The 23,323-nt window shown below is 43.5% G+C and overlaps 1 protein-coding gene across 2 annotated transcripts in view; it reads right to left on the bottom strand.

Annotated features, from left to right (window-relative positions):
• Positions 1 to 836: 836 nt before the first annotated feature.
• HIF1A (hypoxia inducible factor 1 subunit alpha) overlaps positions 837 to 23,323 on the bottom strand; it is a 54,597-nt gene continuing 32,110 nt past the window's right edge. For both annotated transcript variants that reach the window (XM_054971061.1, XM_054971060.1), the window contains exons 3-15: positions 18,961 to 19,106; positions 18,716 to 18,800; positions 17,785 to 17,897; positions 16,654 to 16,856; positions 13,241 to 13,347; positions 12,910 to 13,057; positions 10,999 to 11,219; positions 10,561 to 10,841; positions 9,258 to 9,380; positions 8,258 to 8,649; positions 5,167 to 5,278; positions 3,824 to 3,950; positions 837 to 2,767 (exon numbers count right to left, since the gene is read on the bottom strand). In XM_054971061.1, coding sequence (XP_054827036.1) covers positions 2,616 to 2,767; positions 3,824 to 3,950; positions 5,167 to 5,278; positions 8,258 to 8,649; positions 9,258 to 9,380; positions 10,561 to 10,841; positions 10,999 to 11,219; positions 12,910 to 13,057; positions 13,241 to 13,347; positions 16,654 to 16,856; positions 17,785 to 17,897; positions 18,716 to 18,800; positions 18,961 to 19,106 — 2,210 coding nt within the window. In that variant the 3' untranslated portion in view covers positions 837 to 2,615. The remainder of the gene's footprint in view (positions 2,768 to 3,823; positions 3,951 to 5,166; positions 5,279 to 8,257; positions 8,650 to 9,257; positions 9,381 to 10,560; positions 10,842 to 10,998; positions 11,220 to 12,909; positions 13,058 to 13,240; positions 13,348 to 16,653; positions 16,857 to 17,784; positions 17,898 to 18,715; positions 18,801 to 18,960; positions 19,107 to 23,323) is intronic.

Here is a 23,323-nt window from a genome sequence, read left to right as displayed (position 1 = left end):
TCTAAGTGTACAAGACTCAGCTGTTGGGTATGAGGAATCCTATTTTTAAAAAGATTGGACCTGAAAATGAACAAGTATAGTTTAATTACAGACCAATGTACTATTTTGCTGTACTTTCTGAAACCCCAGAAACCATACAGGTAGCTGGAAAGATCCTACAAGGAGATAGGGGTACCCCACCAGAATAGAGCATACTAATCTATGTATTTTGGGTACAATTCAAATCATCAGTCTGGCACATAACACATGCAGAGCGAACAGATCGCCGGGGAGTTTGGTACATGGTTGTGTGATATTTCATGATGTGCCTAGCCTCCAATAACCCTCAGAAACAAGACAACCTCTTCTCATCCTACAACATATACAGCGTACCCACTGAATGATATTGCAATCAGTGGCAGCAAGCCGTGCTGTACTAAACTGTGCTTTCAATGGCATCTTTCCACCTGTTTCTTTGAACTCTGGCTGTAACACTTCACCGTACTGATTTCACAATCGCTTATTCTTGGGCAACTGAAAGAGATATGTTATCTGTTGACGGGACAGCTGGTGAGTCCACAGCCTCCTGGTTTCATCACTACCTAGAGATTGTATGTTCTTAGCTTGCTGTCTGAAGTTATTGTGTCCAGTCAAAAACAAATGTATCCAACCTACTGGGTCTTGTTAATTACTCCATGGGTATTAAAACTGCATGCGTTGATGGCAAAGGCTTAGCATGAACCAACCCCTACGACACTGCCTAAAATACCTTTTCAACAACTCTGAGGCACAGGAGTCATGATCTGGAGGCACGTGGAAGCACATTGTTACCTGCAGATACAACACTGTGTTGCAGGCCTGGTCCACATATAGTTTATTGATGTAATAAAACAATACAGTTAGTGTTAGATCCAACCACAAAAAGGAAGAGAGAACTGGGGAAAGGGGGGATATTTTCCAGCACAAAGAAGGGAAAATAAGACGTTTTGTAACATATTCCCTAAATTAAAAAAAGTTCCTAAAATATATTCAGCATTACTGAAATCTATGGTTAACAAAATGAAATAGAATAAAATATACAGATATTAATAGCAACAAGGTGCATAAAACCCAAAACATCATATATTACTGAGCAACTCAATGTCGGACTAGGCAACTCTGCTAGCAAGAAAGGATGTTTTACAATTCTCTTGAAATATTACCTCTACCAAACAAGGTAACTGGAACATTTAGATTCGGTCATCGGATACACAATATAAGCATGGGCTTTCACAGCTATAGGCGGAGGGGGAGGTCTTTTTTCCCTGTGTGTTGGCAAAGTGGCTACTTTAAAAAACATTATTTTTTTTAGTTAAGAGAAAGCATACCCACATAAACAGAAAAGCCCTGCTGGATGAGACCCAGGGTCCATCTAATCCGTCACCCCATTTCCCAGATGCTTCAAGGAAGTCCACAAGCAGGGCATGAAGACGAATCCCTCCCTTGTAAATTGTCCCCCAGCAAACAAGTATGTAGAGGTACGCTGCCTCTGAAAACGGAGGCGTTTAAGCTATTGTGGCCAACGGCTACAGGCAGGAGTGCGCTTTCTTCTATTTCTTTGCTGTGGCAATTAATTAATGCCTTGCGTGAAGAAGTCTCCCATGTCTCCCATGAACTTACTGACAATTGGTTTCATTGGGTGAGTCAGAATTCTAGTTATAATTTCTCTTTCTCCATACCATATATAAACACTTTTAGCCATCGGGTTTTTTTTTATTAAATGAACTAAAAATCCCCCAAGCATTGCTAGCTTCTCAAGACCAAGGTCTTCCTTTCTCCCAAACACATTTGGACATAAAATACAACATTTAAGAACTTTTTTGTAGTACAACGTGACTAAAATGATAGCATTACTCCAAAGTTTCAACATGATTTCACAGGCAATAAACCTAACAAGAGGAACAGAAAGGAAGAGAAAAAAAAATCAAGAGCTGTTCTCCTTAAAAACTAGCTATATAAATGCAGAATATATTGCATGAGGAACTGCTGGTATTTTATTGTTTTTTTATTTTCTTAAGAAAATATATTGTGCGATCGTGGTTACAAATGCACTGCAGCAAAGCAATGTTTAGGGTTTTTTTTTCCTTCTTTAAAAAAAGTAAAAGAAGTAAAAATTTATCTGGCCGTAATAGAGCTACAAATCACAAGTTGTTTTTCCAACTTGCCTACAGACCACATGCTAAAAGGCTGAGCCTGTTTCACCAATGAAACAACTTTTCAGTAACAAACTCCTGGTTCAAAATAAAAAATAAATAATTAAAAAAGGTGCCTACTTAAAAGCTGCAAATTACGAGCGTGCTCTAAAATGTCCCCAATTCCAAACATATCTGTACCAAAGATTTGATTACGAAAATGCAGTTCGCTGAGTTACTGCTCTTTACTGTAAAGAATGTATTTTTATTTTTTAAAAAGACAGGGAGACAAGAGACTCCAAAGTAGAAAGAGGATCAGAACCAAACTAACTGAATTAGTGCAGTATTTTGTAGCCAGGCTTCTAAAATCAGATATAGAAAATATAAATAGACTGCTTTTAGGTGGTGAATCACCAGTGTCCAATAAAACGGAACAACAACAGTGTGGGGGTGGGTGGGGGAGACTCAGTTGACTTGATCCAGAGCTTTCAACAGCTCTTCACCTTGAAGCAAGTTTCGGTTGCCTTGTATGGGAGCGTTCACTTCACAGTCGTAGCTGGTCAGCTGTGGGAGTCCCTTCTCGTCCATCGACTGCCCTAGAAGTTTGCTTGCTATATCTGAAAGGAAGATGCATGTTGACTTGCACAGTACCAAGGAAATGGGGGGTGGGAATCCACCAGCCCCAAAACTGACTCAACCGGTAAGGAACACAAGCCACAAGAGCTCTGCTACAGATATAATTGGGGGCATAATCAAGAATGAGGTATTGCAGTTCTGTAGTAATTGAATGGGGGGGGGGAATGCAAACAGTTTCCTTTTTTTAAAAAAAATTATTAAAGGAAGATTCTAGCCCTTATGAAAAATGCTATGGGCGCCTAGTGGAATTTCAGAAGGAGAGAGTAAGATTTCCAACAGCCAGAAAGGTAAGGCTTCAATGCTCCGGTACCTCAGTGCTCCTATCCATAAACGAACCAAATCAGATTGATGCAAAACAGAGAAATTAAGCAAACTTGCACGTCTGATGCAAGCTGCATAATTCAATTTTTCTTGGCACAGAATCTAAATTTCGACGTGCAGCATTTTAATTTTTCCTCCTCTCCTGATATGAAGCAAACCTAGCCTAGCTGGTTAGTCTCCAAGCAGGCAGGGAATGGCTGCTTAAACCTTAAGGAGCGCTCCTGAGCAGATCTGTTCAGAAGCAAGTCCTATTTTATTCAATGGGACATACTCCCAGGAAAGTGTCCTTAGGATTGCGGCCTCAGTCCTCTTAACCTCACATTCTCCAACTTTACTTACAAGCACCCATGGTAAAGTCCATCCCTGTTTCATGGCTACACACACTTGTACCACAAAAAACAGGGTCCCCCTGTCACCGTCCGCCAAGCCATAATGGTTTACTGCGTTACCCTGCCCCCTTCCTGATACTTCACATATCCCTGCACTGTATATGGAGATAATGTCAGCCTCGATCTTCTTTATGAGGCATGTGAATGTTCCACCCGCACCGTCCCTGCAGACTGATTTGTGGAAGCTTTAAATGCACAGGCTTCCCCATTCATCTCAGCTCTGGGCAACTGCGGGTGATGGAAAGAGAGCGCGCTCCTCAGCTGCCTTGTTTGACAGACACCGCTGGGATGTCGCTGTCAATTAGAGTAGTGCATGTGTGTACTAACCTGATGGCAATAAAATGACGGTCTTCTCCGCCACTTCATTCTGTCCATTAGATTTGCACCCCTTTACACGTTTCCAAGCCAGGGACACATTTGCTCCAGGACCACCCGACTGCGCCAGCAAAGCACCCTTAAAAGAAAATAAACCACAAAGACACATGGATAGAAAAGTTTGTTGCCATGGTATGGCTGGTGCCAACCAGTGAAAGGTACAGTTCCAAGTAAAAAAACAAAACAAAAAAATAGACGGACATATTCCTGGGCATAACGGCTGGTGGACAAACTAATAAGAAGTGCTCTTAGTCATGTTAATTATGTACACTTGTGATGCAATAATATGGAACTGATCAGGACCATTGTTTTATTGTGCATGAGTGCGCCTTCATGGGTACAAAAGGCAGAACCATAAATCCTATCACTCAAATGATATGGCCCCATCTCAACTCACTGCCCCCCTTTTCTCTGCAGTCCTAGAAAAAAGTCCCGTCTAGGGAATTCCATTTTACCCATGGGCTTCCCCCACATATGGCAGTTTCCAGTCTTACAATCATCAGGAAAAGCGGGGGTGGGGGGTCCAAAACTCACTGACAACCTGTGTCCAAATTAAGTCCTGTTCATAGCATGGACTCTAGGCATAAAACTTTTATGCCTGTAGCAACAGTTTAGTACAAATGTTAAGATATGAATATGAAAATCCCATTATAGGAAGATGCATGAAAATGAACCTTATTCCCCACACTTTGTCAATCTGGCTCTTAAGGGGATCTATCAGAAACCCTCCCTCCCAGTGATCTTGTAAAGTGCAAGGGTTCCACCCCTAGGAAATCCTCTCTGCTAGATGATGCTAACTTCATACAGAGTCTGGCAATCCATGAGGCCCCCAGGCTTGTATCTCACAAGCACGGCTACTGAAGCCGTCTTGGTTTCCACAAAACCTGTGATATTCTATCATGCATCTCCTGCATGGACCTCGCTTTCACTGTGCTAAAGGCCTTACCACACTAGGCATGTCACCCACAATCACACATTTCCTTAAAACAGCTGGACACCCTAGCCTACGGGCTTTTTATCTTTTAAAATGGAAGGCACGTGTTCATGCACATACCCTGATGCACAAATCACACACATGCCTCTTGTAACACAAGGCACAGTGTGGTTAGTACTCATACACAGCTCCTTTCAATTTCACTGGAGCTTGGCTCCAGAAAATTCTACAGAACATTCTGCCCCAAATTTATTTATGTTTGTGCTCAATCTGACCCTATCAGAAAAATTAAAGCAAAGAAAGGTGTAACTTCTTTATTATTTTAGTGGCAACTATCAAAAAATAATTTGTGAAAACTTACAATTCCCACTGCTTGGAAAAGCAAGCCGTCCTGCTCCATCTTCCGTTTCCTCTGAATGTTATGCAGTGCTATTATCTTTGGATTGAGGTCTTCGTTTGTTGCAGTTGATTTACTAAGGAAGACAGATTGAAACTGTTAATTTCTATTCCCCTCAAGAAGAAGAAAAATGTCACATTGAATCATATGAATCATAGCTTTGATGTCGCTATTTTCCACAATGCTCTCTTGCTTTTTTAAATTTTTAAAACAGAAACTTGGGTTCTTCAGGAAGATGGTCCTGGGCTCGACATCCGCAGCCTGAACTTACGTCAGGACGGAACCACGATCTGTGTGTGAACATGTGAAGCTGCCTGATACTGAATCAGACCCTTGGTCCATCAAGGTCAGTACTGACTGCTCGGACTGGCAGTGGCAGTTATCTCAGATGGAGGACTCTCACATTAGCTACTGCCTGGTCCTTTTAAACTGGAGATCCCAAGGATTGAACCTGGGACCTTCTGCATGCAAAGTAGAGGGTCTTCCATTGAGCAACAGCCCCTCCCCTAAGCCAACTTTCCCTGCATTTCCAGACAGCCAGCTTTCTCTGCACAGAACTGTAAGATAGTATTCCTTAATTCCTTTTTCTATTCAGGAAAGTTCTGGTTTATGAAGGAATTTTGGTTAGCGTTAAGCAGATGCCATCATAAACCATAAGGCATACCATCAAGAGAAAGGAGGAGGGAATTTGCTCTAGGGGGTCAGGATGTGAACATAAGAATGGCACCGCTACATCAGACCAATGGTCCATGTAGTCCAGGATCCTGTCTCACGCAATGGCCAACCAGTTACTCCGGAGGGCCAAAAACATGGCACAGAGGGCAAGGCCTTCCCCTGATGCTGCCTCCTGACACTGGGATCATGGCTAGTTGCCAGTAATAGACCTTTCAGTGCATTTCAGCTCACAAGCCATAGGGCCAAGCTACAAGAGATGAATGACACAGGTTGGACACTTGTCAGCTTCCCTCAAATTTTGATGGGAAATGTAGGCATCCTGGTCTTGCAGCTTCGCTCTCCGACTGCTGTCCAATGGACTTTTCAACTGTCACTTGCCCAACATTCCACCAAGCTGCCTACATTTCCCATCAAAACTTGAGGGAAGCTGACAAGTGTCCAACCCGTGTCATTCGTCACTTGCAGTTTGTCCGACAGTTTACAGGGAGCCAAATACTGAGTCTGCGCAATAGGAATGTGTGGCTGGGATGGATAATGCGGGGGTGGGGGAATCCACCACAGGACTGAAGAAAAAACTACACTGAACACATCTCTTTATGGCCATGGAATAATAACCTATTGCTGTGTTTCCTTCCAATTGGAATCTAGTTAAAAGACTCTAAATGCAAAGAGACAGCAAGGCTGAGCTACAGGAAACAGATATGTGGACAAGCTTTTCGAACCACAAGATCAGAAGTCTTGGCATGGAAAAGGTATAACTCTCCTACTTTTACTTGCAGAAATTGACTCAATACACACACACCCCATCTGAATAAGAATGAGAGGGTCCCAACAGAGCTTTTATGATCAGCGTAGCATTGTAACGGCAAGACACTCCCAGAGACCTGCTTGCTCTATGTCAGGCCAGTCTAAAATCCCCACTACTTTCAATATAAGGTTTGGTTTTACTAGTGGCATTTACAGCTGAGTACGAGTAATGCAAAACACACTGATGCTACTCTTTTCTTCACCAGTCCCCTTTTCAAAGTAATAGGATAACATTGTGCAATTAAAGTTCTTTGATGGAGGAACAATAAGGTGGGTTTCAGCATTAAGCCCAATGACAGCAAGCCAAAACCAAGCCCACCCTATAGCCCCCTTAACTGTCATCCCGCTCTCTATTTGTGTTAGCCATTTCTTAAAATCATTAACTTTTCTAAGCACTCAGTAAAGCTCATTTGAATTATAAAAAGAAAAAGGGAGGGAGGGAGTAGTGTTAACATTCTTCATGAAACTGGCACTCCATTCCCAAAAGATGTATGGACAGAAAATGGCCTCCCCAATGACACTCTAGGAATTTCCTCATTTCTCTATGGTCTTCATCATAGAGATGAGGGAAATTCCTAGAACATTACCCATAAGGGATATCACAGCTTCCCCAAACTCCACCCTCCCAGGCACAGCCCTCAAAATCCCCCCTGTATTTGCCAGGGTAATGCTGGCAACCGTAAGCATTAACAGAATTTCAAACCATGCAACTTTGAATCTCTGCATATACATTGAAGGTGAATTACAATCTGTGCACCACATAATGCAATTAACAAAAAGAAACATTTAGCTTTAGGCAACAAATGATAATAACCAATTTTAGAAACTACAGTGGAACAGGGTTCCTTGGGAGGTGGTGGGCTCTCCTTCTTTGGAAGCTTTTAAGCAGAGACTAGATTGGCCATCTGCAGCAATGCTGATTCTATGACTCAGTATAAACTTTGGCTAATCATCAGAGGAACAGCTGGAAAGGATGGGCCACTGCTTGGCTCTCGTGGCCCTGTCCTATGTGCCCACTGCAAAGCCAATCACCATTTTGGGGTTGGGAAGGAACTTTCCTCCAGGCCAGACTGGCCAGGGATCCTTTTTTTTTAACTTCCTCGGGGCCCTGAGCAAGGGTGACTGAGGAAGTGGGGGGTAGATGTGAAATTCTTGCACTGTGCAGGGGGTTGGCTAGACGAACCTTGGGATTCCTTCCAGTTCTATGTTTTTGAAAAGGAAAAAAGGGGTGGCAGTTAACCACATATCAAGAACATTAAATTTGGGTTCCAACACAGGGTTCCAAGACTCGTTTGGGAAAATCACACTCAACTCATTAATTTCATTTCTTCATCTATAAAATCAGTTTTAACTATGATCTAGACGGATCATACAACACCCTGTGCATAAAATGCAATACACAAATAACACATTCGCAGATCTACAGGAATACCAATAAAAGAGTCATAATTCCTTGCAGAACAGAGTTAGTTCTTAACGAGATCTTCAAACACACACATTAATTCCTCCTTTCCTTGCATAGTTTTGCATGACAAGTTTTTAAGATTAAACAGAAGCAAATTTTTAAAGCTACCTTTTACCCAATGTGACTGTTAATATGTTTGGGGTTCCTGGACTTGATTTCCCTTTCTGCTCTACCATGCCTTTTCCTGTTCTGACCGGCGATGCTGTTCGGCTTGGATTCTCAACATACGGCGAGGCTGGAGGACTCGTGTTTTCTATAGTGATTTGGACGGGTGCGATGAGGGGCTTCAAGTCATCTATCTGTTTGGTGGACAAGGGTTTTATCTCCTCTGTGGCAGCAGACGGCACCAGAGCAGGCTGAAATACAGCAACACTGGCCACACTGGAAGGAGAGCTTGCCGAGCTGCTCTCCAGCGGAGAAAGCTGGTCAAAGGAGCGTAACTGGAAGTCGTCATCCATGGGGATGTAGGGCGCTAACATTTCCAAATCCAAATCCGTTCCCTGAAATGCAAAACAGAAATGGGTTAAGAGCCCAGAAGTCAGCTGCAGTAGTTCTTGCCTTGTGAATTCAAACCCACCATCCTTTCCAAGAAATTTAACGTAGCAGCCCCACTGAAATGAGTGGAGAAGGTGAGCAGGGATAGCTGTAAAGGGCTTGGCCATCTGGGCTGCTACTTACCATGGCAACGTAGGCAAATGCCAATTTTTTTAAAAAATCAATGTTTTGCATAAAACATTGAGGGCTCCATGAAGCCAGGAGGTTAACTTCAGTCGTCCCTGTATCAAATCCCAAACTTGCTTTTTTTAAAATTAAAAGAATAAGATTAGCTTAAAGGAGCAGCAGGGCATTCTGTAAGGGAGCAGAAAAGTTTCAATGTGCGCATGGATGGTGTGGCATTTGCACTCCTGGCACACAAACACGGCACCTGTTCTCCTCACCCCACCCAGTCTTACACAGAAGTGAAGTGTTTTAGCTTGATATAGAATGAGGTGTTATGCCCCAAACACCTGTCTTAACAACAACCGTGAACACAAGTGGTAATTCATAAACCATCTGCAACACCACAAAGACAGTCCTAGGAACCTACCAAACTCACTCACATACCCACCTGCATAGAGAACGGGTTCTTTGAGTCTGGGTCTATAGCGAAGAGCTTCTCCACCAGCTCCAGCTTGAACTCGCCGCCTATTCCGTGGTCCACATCGAAACAATAGTCACTGGGACTACTTGGCTGTAAAATACAATCCGTGTCACTTTTCAATACGAGGTGAAGTTCACTCACCCAGACGTGAATTGCATGCAACAGAATGGTTTACGTTCACCTTTACGAGCTGGAAAACCCCACCCCTCACCTCTAATCTCCAGTGCCGGCACTTCCTACACCAGGGGTACAGCCAAGCAGATGTACTGAGCTCTCACACTGTAATTTAAATCTAGGTTTTAAAGACACATCAGTTCGTGTTCTAACAACCTGAGGAGCTTCCGACCAACCTCAGGAGCCGTTCTCTGGTGGGAAGAGGCTCACCTTCAGGTGGAAGAGCTACTTGACATTGGAAGAAAGCTCCTTAAGCTGGACAAAAGCCTCAAACTTTGACGAGGGAAGTGCTAGGATACAAACCCACCCCCCTCAAATCAGGTTGTAAAAGCTCTTCAACAAAAAAGACCTGAAAGTATCTAAAAGCACCGTTACAATTTCACCAGCTGTATTGGTAAAGCAGGGTGTGTAGTTGGCAAAATTCTAGATGTCAAAACGTCTTATTTTCTGCCATGCTCAACACAGATGGGTCAAGTGAAGGGAAGGTATCAGCCTCTAGCTGTTACGATGACCCCAAATAAACACTACTGTACCCTCTGTGAAGTTAAGTGATCAGAAAGGGGAAAATCTGAATGACACTTAATCGAGCGGCAGTGTGGCACGGCCACACCGTTGCAACAAGAGCAGGGAAACGTTTGTGAATCCCTGCTCGACTATAAGAATGATGGCGTGACCTCAGGTCAATGTTCTCTCACAGAGGCAAACTACAAGTGACGCCTTACACAGGTTGGAACACTTGTCAGCTTCCCTCAAGTTTTGATGGGAAATGTAGGCGCCCTGGTTTTACAGCTTGGCTCTCCATTACAGCTGCAAGACCAGGATGCCTACATTTCCCATCAAAACTTGAGGGAAGCCGACTAGTGTCCAACCTGTTTAAGACGTCACTTGTAGTTTGGCTCTCAGTCTAACCTATTCCACAAGGCTGATGTGGGGGTAAATCTGACCCTCCCCTCTTCCCCACCTCTGTGAACGTTCTGGGAACAAGGGCAGGATACAAAACTGATAAAGATTTAACATTGAAAAAAACGGCATCTTTTATTTACAGGAGAAACAATTGGAGATTGTGGGATCCAGCACCGATTCCCAAATGACTAACCTCGGGCGAGCTTTGGCTGGTGCTTCCATCAGAGGGAGTGGCCGGCTGCTCTCGCTTCTGACGGACTGAGAAAGCAAGATCTAGGGGCTCCGTGCCGGGCTCCAGCTTGGACACCACCTCCCTATTGAGCGCTGGGTCTGCATTGCTACGGAGCGGCTTCGTAGCTTCTGAAGCAGGCAGTGGCGACATTGCCAAATTTAAACTCTGCAATTTCTCACTGGATGAGGGGAGCATTACATCGTTATACAAATGACCGTCATCAAACTGTTGCTCATCAGACTCTACAAAAATTAAAAGAAACCATCAACCTAATTAAGAAGCGTTGCACTGGGCCTTAAAAAAAAAACCACATCAGATGCAAAGACGTGCAGTGCCCAGATAACTACTTAACCGTAACATACTTTATAAGCAGGGCCTTTGAACTAAAGGCACACCCACCATCAGTGCTGAAATCTAATGATATAATGGTGTCTCCTGCAGCAGGAGCAAGGAAGGTTAATGCATCGGGCTCCTTCTTCAGTTTTTCAAACAGGCTGTTGCTGTCTTCCAGGGTGTCCTTGCCCAGTAGTTTGGTCATCTTCAGCTCCGGAGAATCCACTGGTTTCAACATACACTCCGTTTGCTGGAGTGAAAAAATCAAGTCCCCCTGAACAATGCCACTGCATGGGAAGAGAAAGGAAGTATTACAGAGCAGCTCATGACCTGCTGGAAAGCCAAAATTGCCTATGCTATTAGACCAAATTGTTATAAAAAAATGTCTCCCCTCTGAGCATTGCCTGCTGAGGAACATCAAAGCATCAGCCAGGAGGATTCTGATTCTAGCTTAACAACTCAGTCCACATGCAAACCTCTGTGTGAACAAGACCAGCTACAGCAGAGAACATTCAGCACCCCCACAGGACAGCGACAGCCACAGAAGACTTGGCAGCGATGGGCCAACTGCTGAGGAAGTTGGTTGCCCGTTATCAACTTTCTCAGTGAGGAGCCCAAGAATTCTCTAGGACATAATCCACTAGAACTGTTTTTGAACGCAGGCCGCAATTCTGCACACACCTACTTGAACTCATTGGGTGAGCTTACCTAAGACTGGGCTGCATTTGGCAGCCTGAGGAGAGAGGTGTTTGTTTGTTTGTTTTTTAAAGGCAATGCATCTCAAGCTGCCGCACTCATTCACATGCATCAATTAGACTGGGCTCAAAATTCACATGCATCAATTAGACTGGGCTCAAAAGTCAACTATACTTGCCTGATACAATTCCCCCAAAGGGGAAAATGTAGCCTAAAACATGTCTTTTGAAAATGTTTTTCTATGAGTATTTCTATGGATTACTCTTCTAGAACTCTAAAATGTGATCAGTAATCAGTGCTAAAGGCATGCAGAATCTAATCCAGCCATAGTTGCAGCTCCCATACAGAAAGGAGTCCTGTACAGCTGAGAAGACCCATGCCCACCCCCCACCGGACATGTGTGCGTAGGTACGAATACACACCAGGGCATTATGGTAAACTGGAAGCCTGTGTATGCATCCAATAGCCTCATATCCAACCCTTCCCTCTCTGCACACTGTGAGTTACTGGAGCTCCAGAGCACAAATAATTTGCATCACACCTGGAGGAAAGACTAGCTGGGGATAAGGGAGGTCTCTAGGAGTTTGAGAAAGATATAGAAGGTGCTTTAAAGGATTTACATATCACTGGTTGGACCCCACCTACTTTCCTACTGCCACGGCAGGGACAACCTTGCCCAGTTTTATTTATTTAGGACATTTAAACCACGCTTCTCTCCCCAGGAAGGGACACAATTCCCTGCCTTGGAACAACCTCCTGGCCTGCATGACCTTTTTGTTCATGCAGGTAAATATTCTCGCCAGCAGAGCCTCTTCAGGAATCAACCTCCCACTCCTTTGAAGGAACTGGTACGGCCCAGCCCTGCATGTTTTTTGTTCAAATTCTTGAAATTCTAGAATTACAAAGATTGCATAAACTCTTGAGAGTTTAAAAGTTAAAGTAAGGCGATCTGTGGACATAAGCAGAGAAAGTTGTATTCAGAGGTTATAGGTTCTAGTCAGTCTTATTAAATTCTGGACTTTTCTGAGAATATAAATTGCCCAGTTTACATGCATTCACACAGCAGGTTTTCGTAATTTCCGTGAAAACCAGGAGAGGGTTTTGCTGCCAAACACAACAACCCACTGCTTCAGCCAGGAAGAGCAAATACCGGCAACGATTCAAGATCCGTCCAAATTATCTCTATATACTTGTGTCATCAGAGCCTCTCATATGATCTTTGGCAACCGAGTAAGCATTCCAACACAACCTCCTGACCAACAGCTGCCCCACAAAGCTTACCTCAAGACATAATTCACGCACACAATGCACTGTGGCTGGGAATTCTTAGTGTTGTATATCACCGTCGCCTGAGTCTCAACCCAGACGTAGCCCCCTCGCTTGGCGAGCATTCTGTACTGCCCCGTGGTCACTTGCCCTTTAGCGAACACTAGAAGCAGAAACAGGTTGCCATTAATGATGCAGCTAGACGAGGCCTGAAAATATTTCACAATGAATGCAGGTGCAGCTGTGTGCACGCGATGCTAGCCACGGAATACACAGCAGCAAGCAGCATGGAACACATTGGTGCGATGCACACAGCACCATGCAACTGGACCTCCTTTCTACTTACTGTCATGATGTGTTTTGGTCAAATGATCAGAGTCCAGGGCATGGTAGTATTCGTATACAGAGCGGCCCAGGAGCTCTTCAGGATCATACCCCATCAGCTCTGTAATTCTTGAAGCAAAAGCAGAAAGATGTTATCAGTGTGTGGCATTTTTGACTACTTATTGACTTACCACTAGCATTTATCCCACCCCACCTCCAACAAGACTACTCAATACGTTTCAAAGCACACAGGGATTGGAATCCAGGTTCTAGTCAATTGCTCAAAAATAGAGCAAATTAAATTTTATCGGGATTAAGGATGGGCATTTTAGGAGGCCAAGTTACTGAACAGGAAACTGCTGGAATCCCTGAGCAATTGAGATAAAGCACCACTCTGCCAGTTACATCAATAATCAGAAAGAAGCTTATGGCCGTTAACATCTGAGTACAGGAACAGGAAAAATCATTGTTCAGACTAGAGTTCCCTGCAACCACTTGGTTTTTCAAAGGGATGCGGCTTTTCTACTTGTAACCAGACACTGGTAAACTAAGGTATTTCTTTATCCTCAACATACTCATGCCTGACTCAGTACCATACAAGTTTTCCGTCTTGCCACATTACGATTTTTGGTTGTGGGAAACACATCTGAGAACAAGAACAAGGGAAAATCTGGTCTGAGACATCACTCCCTTGTTTTTAACTGAGTTAATAATGAGCTCGGGTCTTCCGAAATTGGCGTCACCAAGCAGTTTTCCATTCATGTAAGGGTCTCTACATGCCACTACACTGCAACTTACAATGTCCTCAGAAAGGATTTAGGAGCCACAACTTGGTGATGTGCTGAAACAACTGCATGACAAAAGTTACCAAGTGACAGCCCCATCTTTCCTCCAAATAAGGGTGACATTTCTTTTCAGTTGCAGGACATACAAAAACAGCAAAGAAATACTTTAAAACTATTGCGCCAGTGACCTGGTTTTAAACGAATGTTATTTTAGTAGTTCTATATTTTTAAAAGAAGCTGCCAGCAATTTATTTATTTACTTTATTTTCATTATTTATAGACCACCTTTCTCACTAAGACTGACTGCAGAAATTTGAAAACAAGGAGAAATCCAACACAGAGCTGAAAACAATTGCTGGAACAAAACATAAGCAAATTGACATTATTTATTACACGATGAGCATACTTACAGCAACGGACAGTACACAGTAGTATAGTGTATAGTCCCTATCCCTTATCAGTGCATCTCAATGAACTATTTCCTTACAGCACAGTCCTACTACCTATGTAAAAATGCCTTCCTGAATAATTCAGTTTTGCATAGTTTGCAGAAGCCAGGAGAGCAAGAGCTTTCCTGGCCTCTTCAGACAAGCCATTCCATAAGGCAAGGGCCACTACAGAGAATGTGTGTGTACAGGCAAGGCAGGCTGCAAATGTTTTAAATAAAAGAGCCATTGAAATACATAGTGCCTTTAGAATTCACTGTGTAAACCAGTTTTGCTCAAAGGCGAATTGCCATCTCAAGTGAAGACTTAATTCTTGCAACCACTTGATGGCAGTATTACACAGAACAAGTATAAGGGGAGAAAATGACTGTTAAATACCACGGGGAAAACCACAAATGCCTCTTCCGCATACAAAAGGTAACAGGGTCTTGGTTCAGCTTGGAATCTATTTCTGCCCCAGTACAAGACACAACCCTGACACAATGCAATAACGTTTACTTGATTTTAGCTACAAGCCCATGAATGCAATCTTTGAATATTCTGGAAACCGGGAAAGCATTTTACATTCCCTGTTCTCAGCTTCAGAATTCATGAAACTCAAAAACCCGCACAAAGCGACATTACTTGCCTAATTTTTAAACAAGAAGAGAAGAGGGCAAGAAATGAAACTGCAAACTTCAGTATGGTTGGTGTCAGACAAGTTAACATTTACGGGAATACAGTGCTCAAGAACCAGTATAACTTCTGAGCTTCACTCCGATAATGATGATGATGATAACATTCGATTTATATATCACCCTTCAGGACAACTTAATGCCCACTCAGAGCGGTTTACAAAGTATGTCACCATTATCCCCACAACAAACCACCCTGTGAGGTGGGTGGGGCTCAGAGAGCTCCAGAGAGCTGTGACTAGCCCAAGGTCACCCAGCTGGCTTCAAGTGGAGGAGTGAGGAATCAAACCCGGCTCTCCAGATTAGAGTCCCGCACTCTTAACCACTACACCAAACTGGCTCTCACCAAGATGGCCACACTGGTTAAATGAAAGAAATGAGTTCTTGGGATGTATCCCTGGGTTGAGGAAGTGGTTGGATCCCTGCCCAGATCCAATTAAAAGGTTTTCAACAGACATTTGGAGGAAGATCACAGTAACCAAGAAGCATAGATTCATTGTCAAGAACAAGGCAGCTTTCAAACCCTTCTCAACCTGTCAACATCGCCCTTGATTTAAACAGGAGGCTAACTGCTTATGGAGCACTTGCCCAATGAAGTCGTAAAGCCCTCAGTGCATTTTAGCTCACACTGCATGAGCATTCCTAGCAGCACGCCATGTTAGGAGACCAGCAGTGCATCTACCTAGGTGAATGGGCTGGTGCCCGTAATAAGCGCATCTGAGCAAGATGGGCTATGAGGAATAATTACAGGATTATGTGATTCCCCCCAAAAAGGCATCATGTTTAAATTAGGGGAGAGGCTGTTCATTTTACCAGGTCCATAAAGACAGGGTGTTCTTACAATAATTTTATTCACTCAAAAGGATTCTTTCATATTGGAAAAGCCTTTTAATTCAGATAGTAAATTGCTTTTTCAAGCTTCCCATTTATTTCCTCTAAATACCACTATTTAAGCAAGATGGGAAGCCATGTTGGTCTGTCTATAGCTGTAGAAAAGAGCAATAGTCCAGTAGCACCTATAAGACTAACGAAGTTTGTGATAGGGTACGAGCTTCCGTGAGTCACAGCTCATTATTGAAGGGTATATGAAGAAGTGAGCTGTGACTCACGAAAGCTCACACTCTACCACAAACTTCGTTAGTCTTATAGGTGCTACTGGACTATTGCTCTTTTCTACCACTGTTTAAGCAGTTGATGAACAGAAATGCCTAGGTGCTGGCTAAGAGCAAAATAGCTGCCTTCCAAGTTCTGATGCTAAGGTGGCAGAGCTCTGGAAAGATGTCTGCACTCCTTACTAAGGCAGGAAGAGGACTCACAGAAGAGGAGGAGGATGGTGCCTTCCAATAATGGGAGCTGCATGCTGCCTTGCCTCCTGTCTAAATGGGGGGGGGGGGAAACACACCCCCATCTGTTACTGACGGCCTCCTCTGCCGAGCAAGAAAAGGCCAGGGGCAGCACGCAAGTCCAAAGATCAGCATTCCCAAGGAACCCCTTGGGGGAAAAAGGTAGGTAGGGAGCAGCTCGTGTTACCTTTCATCGCAGTACGAAAACTTCATGTCGAGGCTGTGGCGGCTGAGGAACGTCTTGCTGTCCAAGGGGACTTCAATGTTGGAGGGGTGAGGAATAGGTTCGCAGATTAACACCAAACACGTCATGGGAGGCTTTTTGTACCCACAGACCGTCTGATTGGTACAATGATCATAGGTGCGAATGTGCCCTGTGCAATGAAGTACCTGAATGCAAGTAAGAGAGGGGGGGGGGGGGAATTGTGATGGTCTGAGATAAGATCTGCTTTATGTAAAAATGAAGGACCATGCAGAGGTGTAAACTAGGGATGGTCAGCCTGCAGGTCCCAGAAGTGGCACAGGCTGCAGCGGGGCTCGTGAATTTTGGAAAGGATGCCTGGCTGTGGCATGGGCCAGTCCTGTGCTCCTGGCCACCAATTCCAGGCCTGCTCCAAAGTTCCAAAGACTACAGAGGAAATTAATGTTGGGACTGCATACGCACAGACCTGGCATGCGACATTCTCCCCCCACTCCACATAAGCATGAAGTTGGGTACTGCTACGGCTGTCTATAGCACAAGATTGGGAAGTTTGTTGTCTAAGGGTTATGCTGGCAAAATATAAATTGACTAGGGATCACACCAAGGAATTCAAGACATTTGCAGAAAAGTAAACATCTATATATAAACACAGATGTGCTAGCACAGCCTCAAATGCAAGCAAGGAGTGCCCTCTCTTTCTCCTCTACTGCTGCCTTCCCCCACCTTTCTTCCACTGGTGCCAACCTGAGCAGAGCAAATTTAAGGAGACAACTGCTACTGAGAATGGAGGTCAAGTAGTCTTTATAGACCTTCCCCTGAAATTCCCTAACTTGCAGATGACACTTGGACATGAGGTTGAGACCAGCACGCGAGTAGGTGCTCCTGGGGGTCAGCAGACCTCCAAAAACAGTATAGGGAGCAAAGCGGGAAAACTGATAGGGAGAGGAGGGAACTGGCTGAAATTGCTACTCCCTTTCCCACAAACAAACACTCTTCGGCCAGAGAAGTAATGCAGATGGAATGCGTGCCATCATTTTGATGCTCCTCAAAGGCTTTCTAAATGCACTTGGAGTCTACATATAAATCTACTGATGTCAGAGCCACAATTCTAATTACCTTCCATGTAGCAGACTTTATATTGACTGTTCGTCCTCTGCTGGTCAGCGTACACTTCATTCTGAGGAAAAAGCTACGCTCTGTGCTCTGTTCTTTTCCCTTTTTCACAGGGCCTGAGACAAGCAAGAGTAACACCAATTTTTATTTAACACGTCGCATGATACCGGACAGAGGATACAGCAACTCACAGGAGTTCTGGGAAATATTTTAAGGTTACTTTCCCACCCGAACTAGCCTGTGAAAACTCCCCAGCACAAGAAAGAATGATAACGACCAAGAAAGCAGAGCTGTCAGCACCACCAGAGCCATCCTCAACATCTGTGGACGGAGGCTAAATGGCCTGCAGCAAACTGAGAAGCCCTGTGTACACCGAGTCTCACTAACCCACCACAAGTGAACAGATTTGGCCACCATTCTGTAAGACGTATAGCCATTCTTAAGCTGATCACTACTATGCCATCTTGCAGAATTTCTGCAACACAAATGCTGATTTGATTTATATTCTAGATGCTGCTAATGCACTTCTGTCGCTTGTCAGTATATCTGGAAAGCAGATCCATTTTTAAGACTAATGAAAACTACGCAGATGATTTGGGCAAGGAATATGAGGACGCCCGACGTGGAGTGCATCTGTCACACATTACACCCCTTTCTTTGCATTCTGGCAATGGGCCCTGCACCCAATTCACCTCCACGTGAGAAGGATCCTTGGCTCGGTAAGAGTGTTAACAGGCCCTCCATCGTTACTAAATATTAATATTAAAAGTAGACTTGGTTGTTGCAGAGTTAAATACAGGAATCTTGATCAGGCTACCCACAAATTCTATGAGATCAAGCACTTATTTAAACTATGACTAGCAATGATATGATGAAAAGGAACCATCTGGCCCGAAACTTTAAAAACAGAAAACCCAAAGCGCTTCTTTCTCACCATTCCGGTGGATGAGCATTTCTCTCAGCTCTTCATGGTCACACGGATGAGTGAAATCAAACACACTGTGTCCAGTCAGCTCAAACTGTAAGAGACAGAGAAAGCTTAGTCTGGGGGCTTTGATGGCCGAGACAATGCTGGACTCAATCCAAGTTCAGCCATTTTTAATCCAGCGTGGCTTTGACTTGATGGGTTATAATCACAGCGGGGGGACAAAGCCAGACAGGAGAAGAGCATTTCCTTACCTGCGTGAGTCCCATACACTTGTTCACGTTTTCAGACATGTAGATCATGTCACCATCCTCCGAGAGAACCATGACAAATCCATCAAGAGCTTTTAAGTAGAAGCAATTCAGCTGCGTCTCCATTTCAGCTTCTGCCTCCAGGTCACCTAGAAGAGCCAGCGGGCGTTAGGAAAAGTTGGGCTGTCACTGCCTGCACTTAGGTCCCAATTACGGATGTCATTCTGTATATCACCAAGTTATGCCTCACAAAAATAACACAACAATCAGAACGGAAAGTTGCTGCTGGCCAAGAAGTGAATTCACACAACCTACGTATTTGTAACCACCGCCTGAACTGGAGGGCTCATTGGGCTGGTCACAACACAAAGCCAGACCTTTAATAGTTAGAAGCAAACACGGCTGCAATGTTGTTTAAATCCTTCCAGACCAACAAGAGCGCAATGAAGTTAACAACGCCAGCTTCAGAGCCCCACAAACCCCTCCAACAACAGTAACTTCTCCAGAAGTTACTTTCCCTTTCCTTTAAAAAAAAAATTGATATCTTTCTCTTTAAGAATTATATTTTCTTTTCAACTGATTTCTATTCCATTTTTGATTAGGCGTGGTCATCAAGGAGGAGGAAGGGCGGCTAACAAGCGATAACAAAAGCACGGAGCCGCAGCCCATCTCCTAGTATTATTTAATTAGCACTGTTTAATAAATGCTGTATAAAGTGTAAAATGAAGTTGTGAATGGCAAATAAAAAGTGGTAGTTTGATGGATTGTGGCAGACTGTGTTGGTTGGTTTTCGATGAAAGCAGATGCATTAGAAAAGTTACATGCCTGTGCAGCTGCTACCTATGTGAGCTCACGGGAGGTCTGTGGCCTGTGGCCTGGCCAGCACAGTTACTGTCCTTTTCCTCTTCGTTAGAATGAAGAATCCTTCCATTGAGGGAGTTCTGTGTACCGATTCTCAGGGACTAAACCTGGGCTGTCGTGGCACCCTTTCAGATGAACATGCAGGTGTGGTATCTGTTCTAGCCCAGCAGGCAGCCAAACGAACATCTGATCCAACACAGATATTCCTGTTGTTTCCCTAGAATCAGATTAAGAGAAGGCCGGGAAAGTATTTACAGTCAGAATCAACTGGGTTCTTCTAGTGACATGGGACACAATCTGTATCTCCTGTAACAGATTGTGTCCCATGTCACTAGAAGAACCCAGTGGATTCTGACTGTAAATACTTTCCCGGTCTTCTCAGCCGACCCAGGAATCTGGTTGATCTTAGCATCTGATGCTTCATACTACCAAGTCTGGAAAGCTTTTCTGCTGTGTGTGGCTGCACCTTGGCAGCTGGCCCCCATCCTTGACTAGATGATATTAAATAAAAGGAAAATGAACTACCTATGTGAGCGCACTGGTAATCCTTCCCTGCACTTGTCAACGTGTTTCACGGCATCCGGCTATGGGTATATTCACAGCTCAATGGCTGCTTCTTCCAGGCAAATGTACTTTTGGAGGGGGGGAATTTATAATGAAGAACTCGTGACGGAGCGGATGCTTAGCCCTGTACAGAGCACCAAAGGTAGATTTCTGGGGTAAATATTCACCGGTTACACTGCAAGGAGAAATAACCTGGGTGTAGGAAAGATTACACCACTCCCTGAAGTGGCTCATACCTTGCTTTTGTAATAGTTTAAAAAGGCAATAAAATCAATACTGAAGTGACTGAACTTTTTTTTAAAAAGTTTGTTTTTATAATTGGTATTTCATTGGACTTTCTACATCTGTAATTTCTGCTTCAGTTTTTAAGCCTGAACAAGAATCTTTCTGCAAAGAACATGTGAGATGCCAAATACAGAGGGAGTACTGGTATACAGTATACGTCTGTCTATCCAGAATCATATTACATTTTAATGACAGGATGTCTTGGAGGTCATTAATTCACAGGGTCGCCAAGAGTTGCAAGCAACTTGGCAGCGCAAAACACACACACCGTTTCACAAGATAAAGCCTATAATATGGCCAAAGCAGGACTGGACTGACACTGATATCGTATACTGGGCCACAATCAAAGGGGCCATCAGGCGATCATTCACAGATTATAAAAGAATCGTTTCCCCACATCCCTATTTGTGCTACAGCCAGTCGTGTCCTCCCAAATGCAGCTCCTGGTGGGCGGGGTCACCAATCCAACCACATGGAACGCAGCATTTGGTCCAACCTTTAAAGGAGAGAACCAATAGAAATTCTCTGTGAGCGTAAGTCTGGCACTCCTTTACCTGCTTCTTTATGATGTCTGGGAATCAGAAGTACTTTCTTTGTAAAATTCAGTCAATTCCTATCACAGTTCCTCATTAGTATACTCAGATTCTGGTACAAGAAGATTACAGACAGACAGATGAAAAATGTGTGCCTTGTTTTAACAGGAGGCCATGGCACTAAAAGCTTTAGAAATGTTCAATGTTTTTACAGAATTGGAAGATGTTTTTGCATCTAAACAATGAACTGCTTTTCTCTCTCAAGAAATGATAACATCTATAACTAAACATGTCTCTTATTGGAAGATATAAAGGATAGGTCACTACCACACTTAAATTTATCAAACTTAATGAATTCCTCAAAATACAGATATTTAAATAGTATTCATCGTTGTATACTACAAAATGTATTTTCCAAAACAGTTTTTCTGACCAATCCTTACATTTAAGTACTTGCGGAAACCTCTCTAAAATGGAATTTGAGAACACACTGGCTTAGCAACTTCAGGACTAAAATCTTCATGGTGAAAGTTTTGGAAGGCTTTTGTTTTTGAAAAGTTTAGCTAGACCCACTAACTGTGGTGCTAGCAGGACGTTTTGGAACAAAGTTCTTGACATGTACAAATTTGTACCAGAAGGGGTAGGAATGATTTAAAGATTATTTGTCAAATTTATTTACATCTGAGCTTCTTTGACGTAAATACAGGAGAGATTAAACAGAGAGCAAAGGAAGCCTGGCTCCTTCGCAGTAATAAGATAAAATGTTAATGCAAACAGCAGCTCTTTTTACGAAATCACTGTCAAACTGTAGATGACTTTGGCAATCCCATAAGGTTTTCAAGGCACCTTTGGGGGAATGTAAACAGATGAGACTATTTCATACATGGCATACATACAGTGACACTCTTAAGAATTTCCAGTAGTTTCTATGATAAACCCCCCATAGAGATTAGGGGAGGAAGCCTAGAGAGTAACCCAGAAATGGCATCATATCCTCCCTACATTCCCCCTTCCTCAGGCACACCTCCAAATTCTCACAGCATTTGCTGAGGCTGTGAAGGGAACCCTTATGTATACCAACAGGCTGTGCGCATTGTTAAGTGCTGCACTTCCTTCAGTATTACTTGGATCCTATGCACATTAACTAGGCAATGTTCCACATTTACAGTTAATGTGTACATTCACTATGTGAACACTCACAGTCTTCGATGCTTATGCACACCCTCTGTTCCACACACGGCAACAACATGAAAAAACTGTGATGCTAAATTACTTATTCACTTCATTTATACCCCACCTTTCTCCCACATGAGGACTCCGCTCCTCCATTTTATCTTCACCACAAACCTGTAACTTGATTACATTACAGTTACACTGAATAGTCCTCATGAACGAAAGTAAAAACGTATTATGCACTGAGCTCGAAATGGAGAGCAGGGTAATGGGGGGGGGGGAACCTTATACACAGATCTCACGGAAAAGTCCCATACCATTAGCCACTAGTCCCAGGACACAAGCCCACACAGGCACAAACCCGTGATCAGCTCCCCTAAGCCAAACTGGCAAATGCTACATGTGCTTGAGCTTTAGAAGTGGCTATGGACAGAGAATCTCAGAAAGGAACCTATGAACAAGGAGGCCTTTAGCACCACACAGCTTCCTCTGCTTCTGAGGACGGAACAAGTGGCACATCCACTAGTGAACAAGTAGTCCTCCACCCCACAGTAGTGCAGTGGCAAATCAGCCCATACGTTTTTAGAAGTTCGCTTTAGTTGACATTTGAGTGATTTACAGGATATGCTTAGGTAGAGAGAAATAGCCAAATCACAGACTTGTAGAGGCAAGCACTCTTTAAAGCTGCTACGCTTTTCTATCTCCCATGAAATCAAATCTGAACCAAGCGTGCTACAGAAAGTGAGTTAAGATACTGTAAAGGCAGGATTTTTTTAAAAAAATCAACCATAGAGCCAGAATATTTGTGTAGAACTCTGAAAGAAATGAAGTCCTGATAAATGTTTCCAGAAATTTTTAGCTTTCTTTCTTCCAAAAATGTTTTTCTATTTTAGAAATGACAGTAGGCTAAAAACCCCTGGCTCCAACAGGGTTTGGGGGTGGGGGGGATG

Source organism: Eublepharis macularius, chromosome 2 (genome assembly GCF_028583425.1).
Source record: "Eublepharis macularius isolate TG4126 chromosome 2, MPM_Emac_v1.0, whole genome shotgun sequence".
In the NCBI taxonomy this organism is placed as follows: domain Eukaryota; kingdom Metazoa; phylum Chordata; class Lepidosauria; order Squamata; family Eublepharidae; genus Eublepharis; species Eublepharis macularius.
Note: the sequence above shows the minus strand (reverse complement) of the source record. Positions and strands in the feature narration are given on the sequence as shown.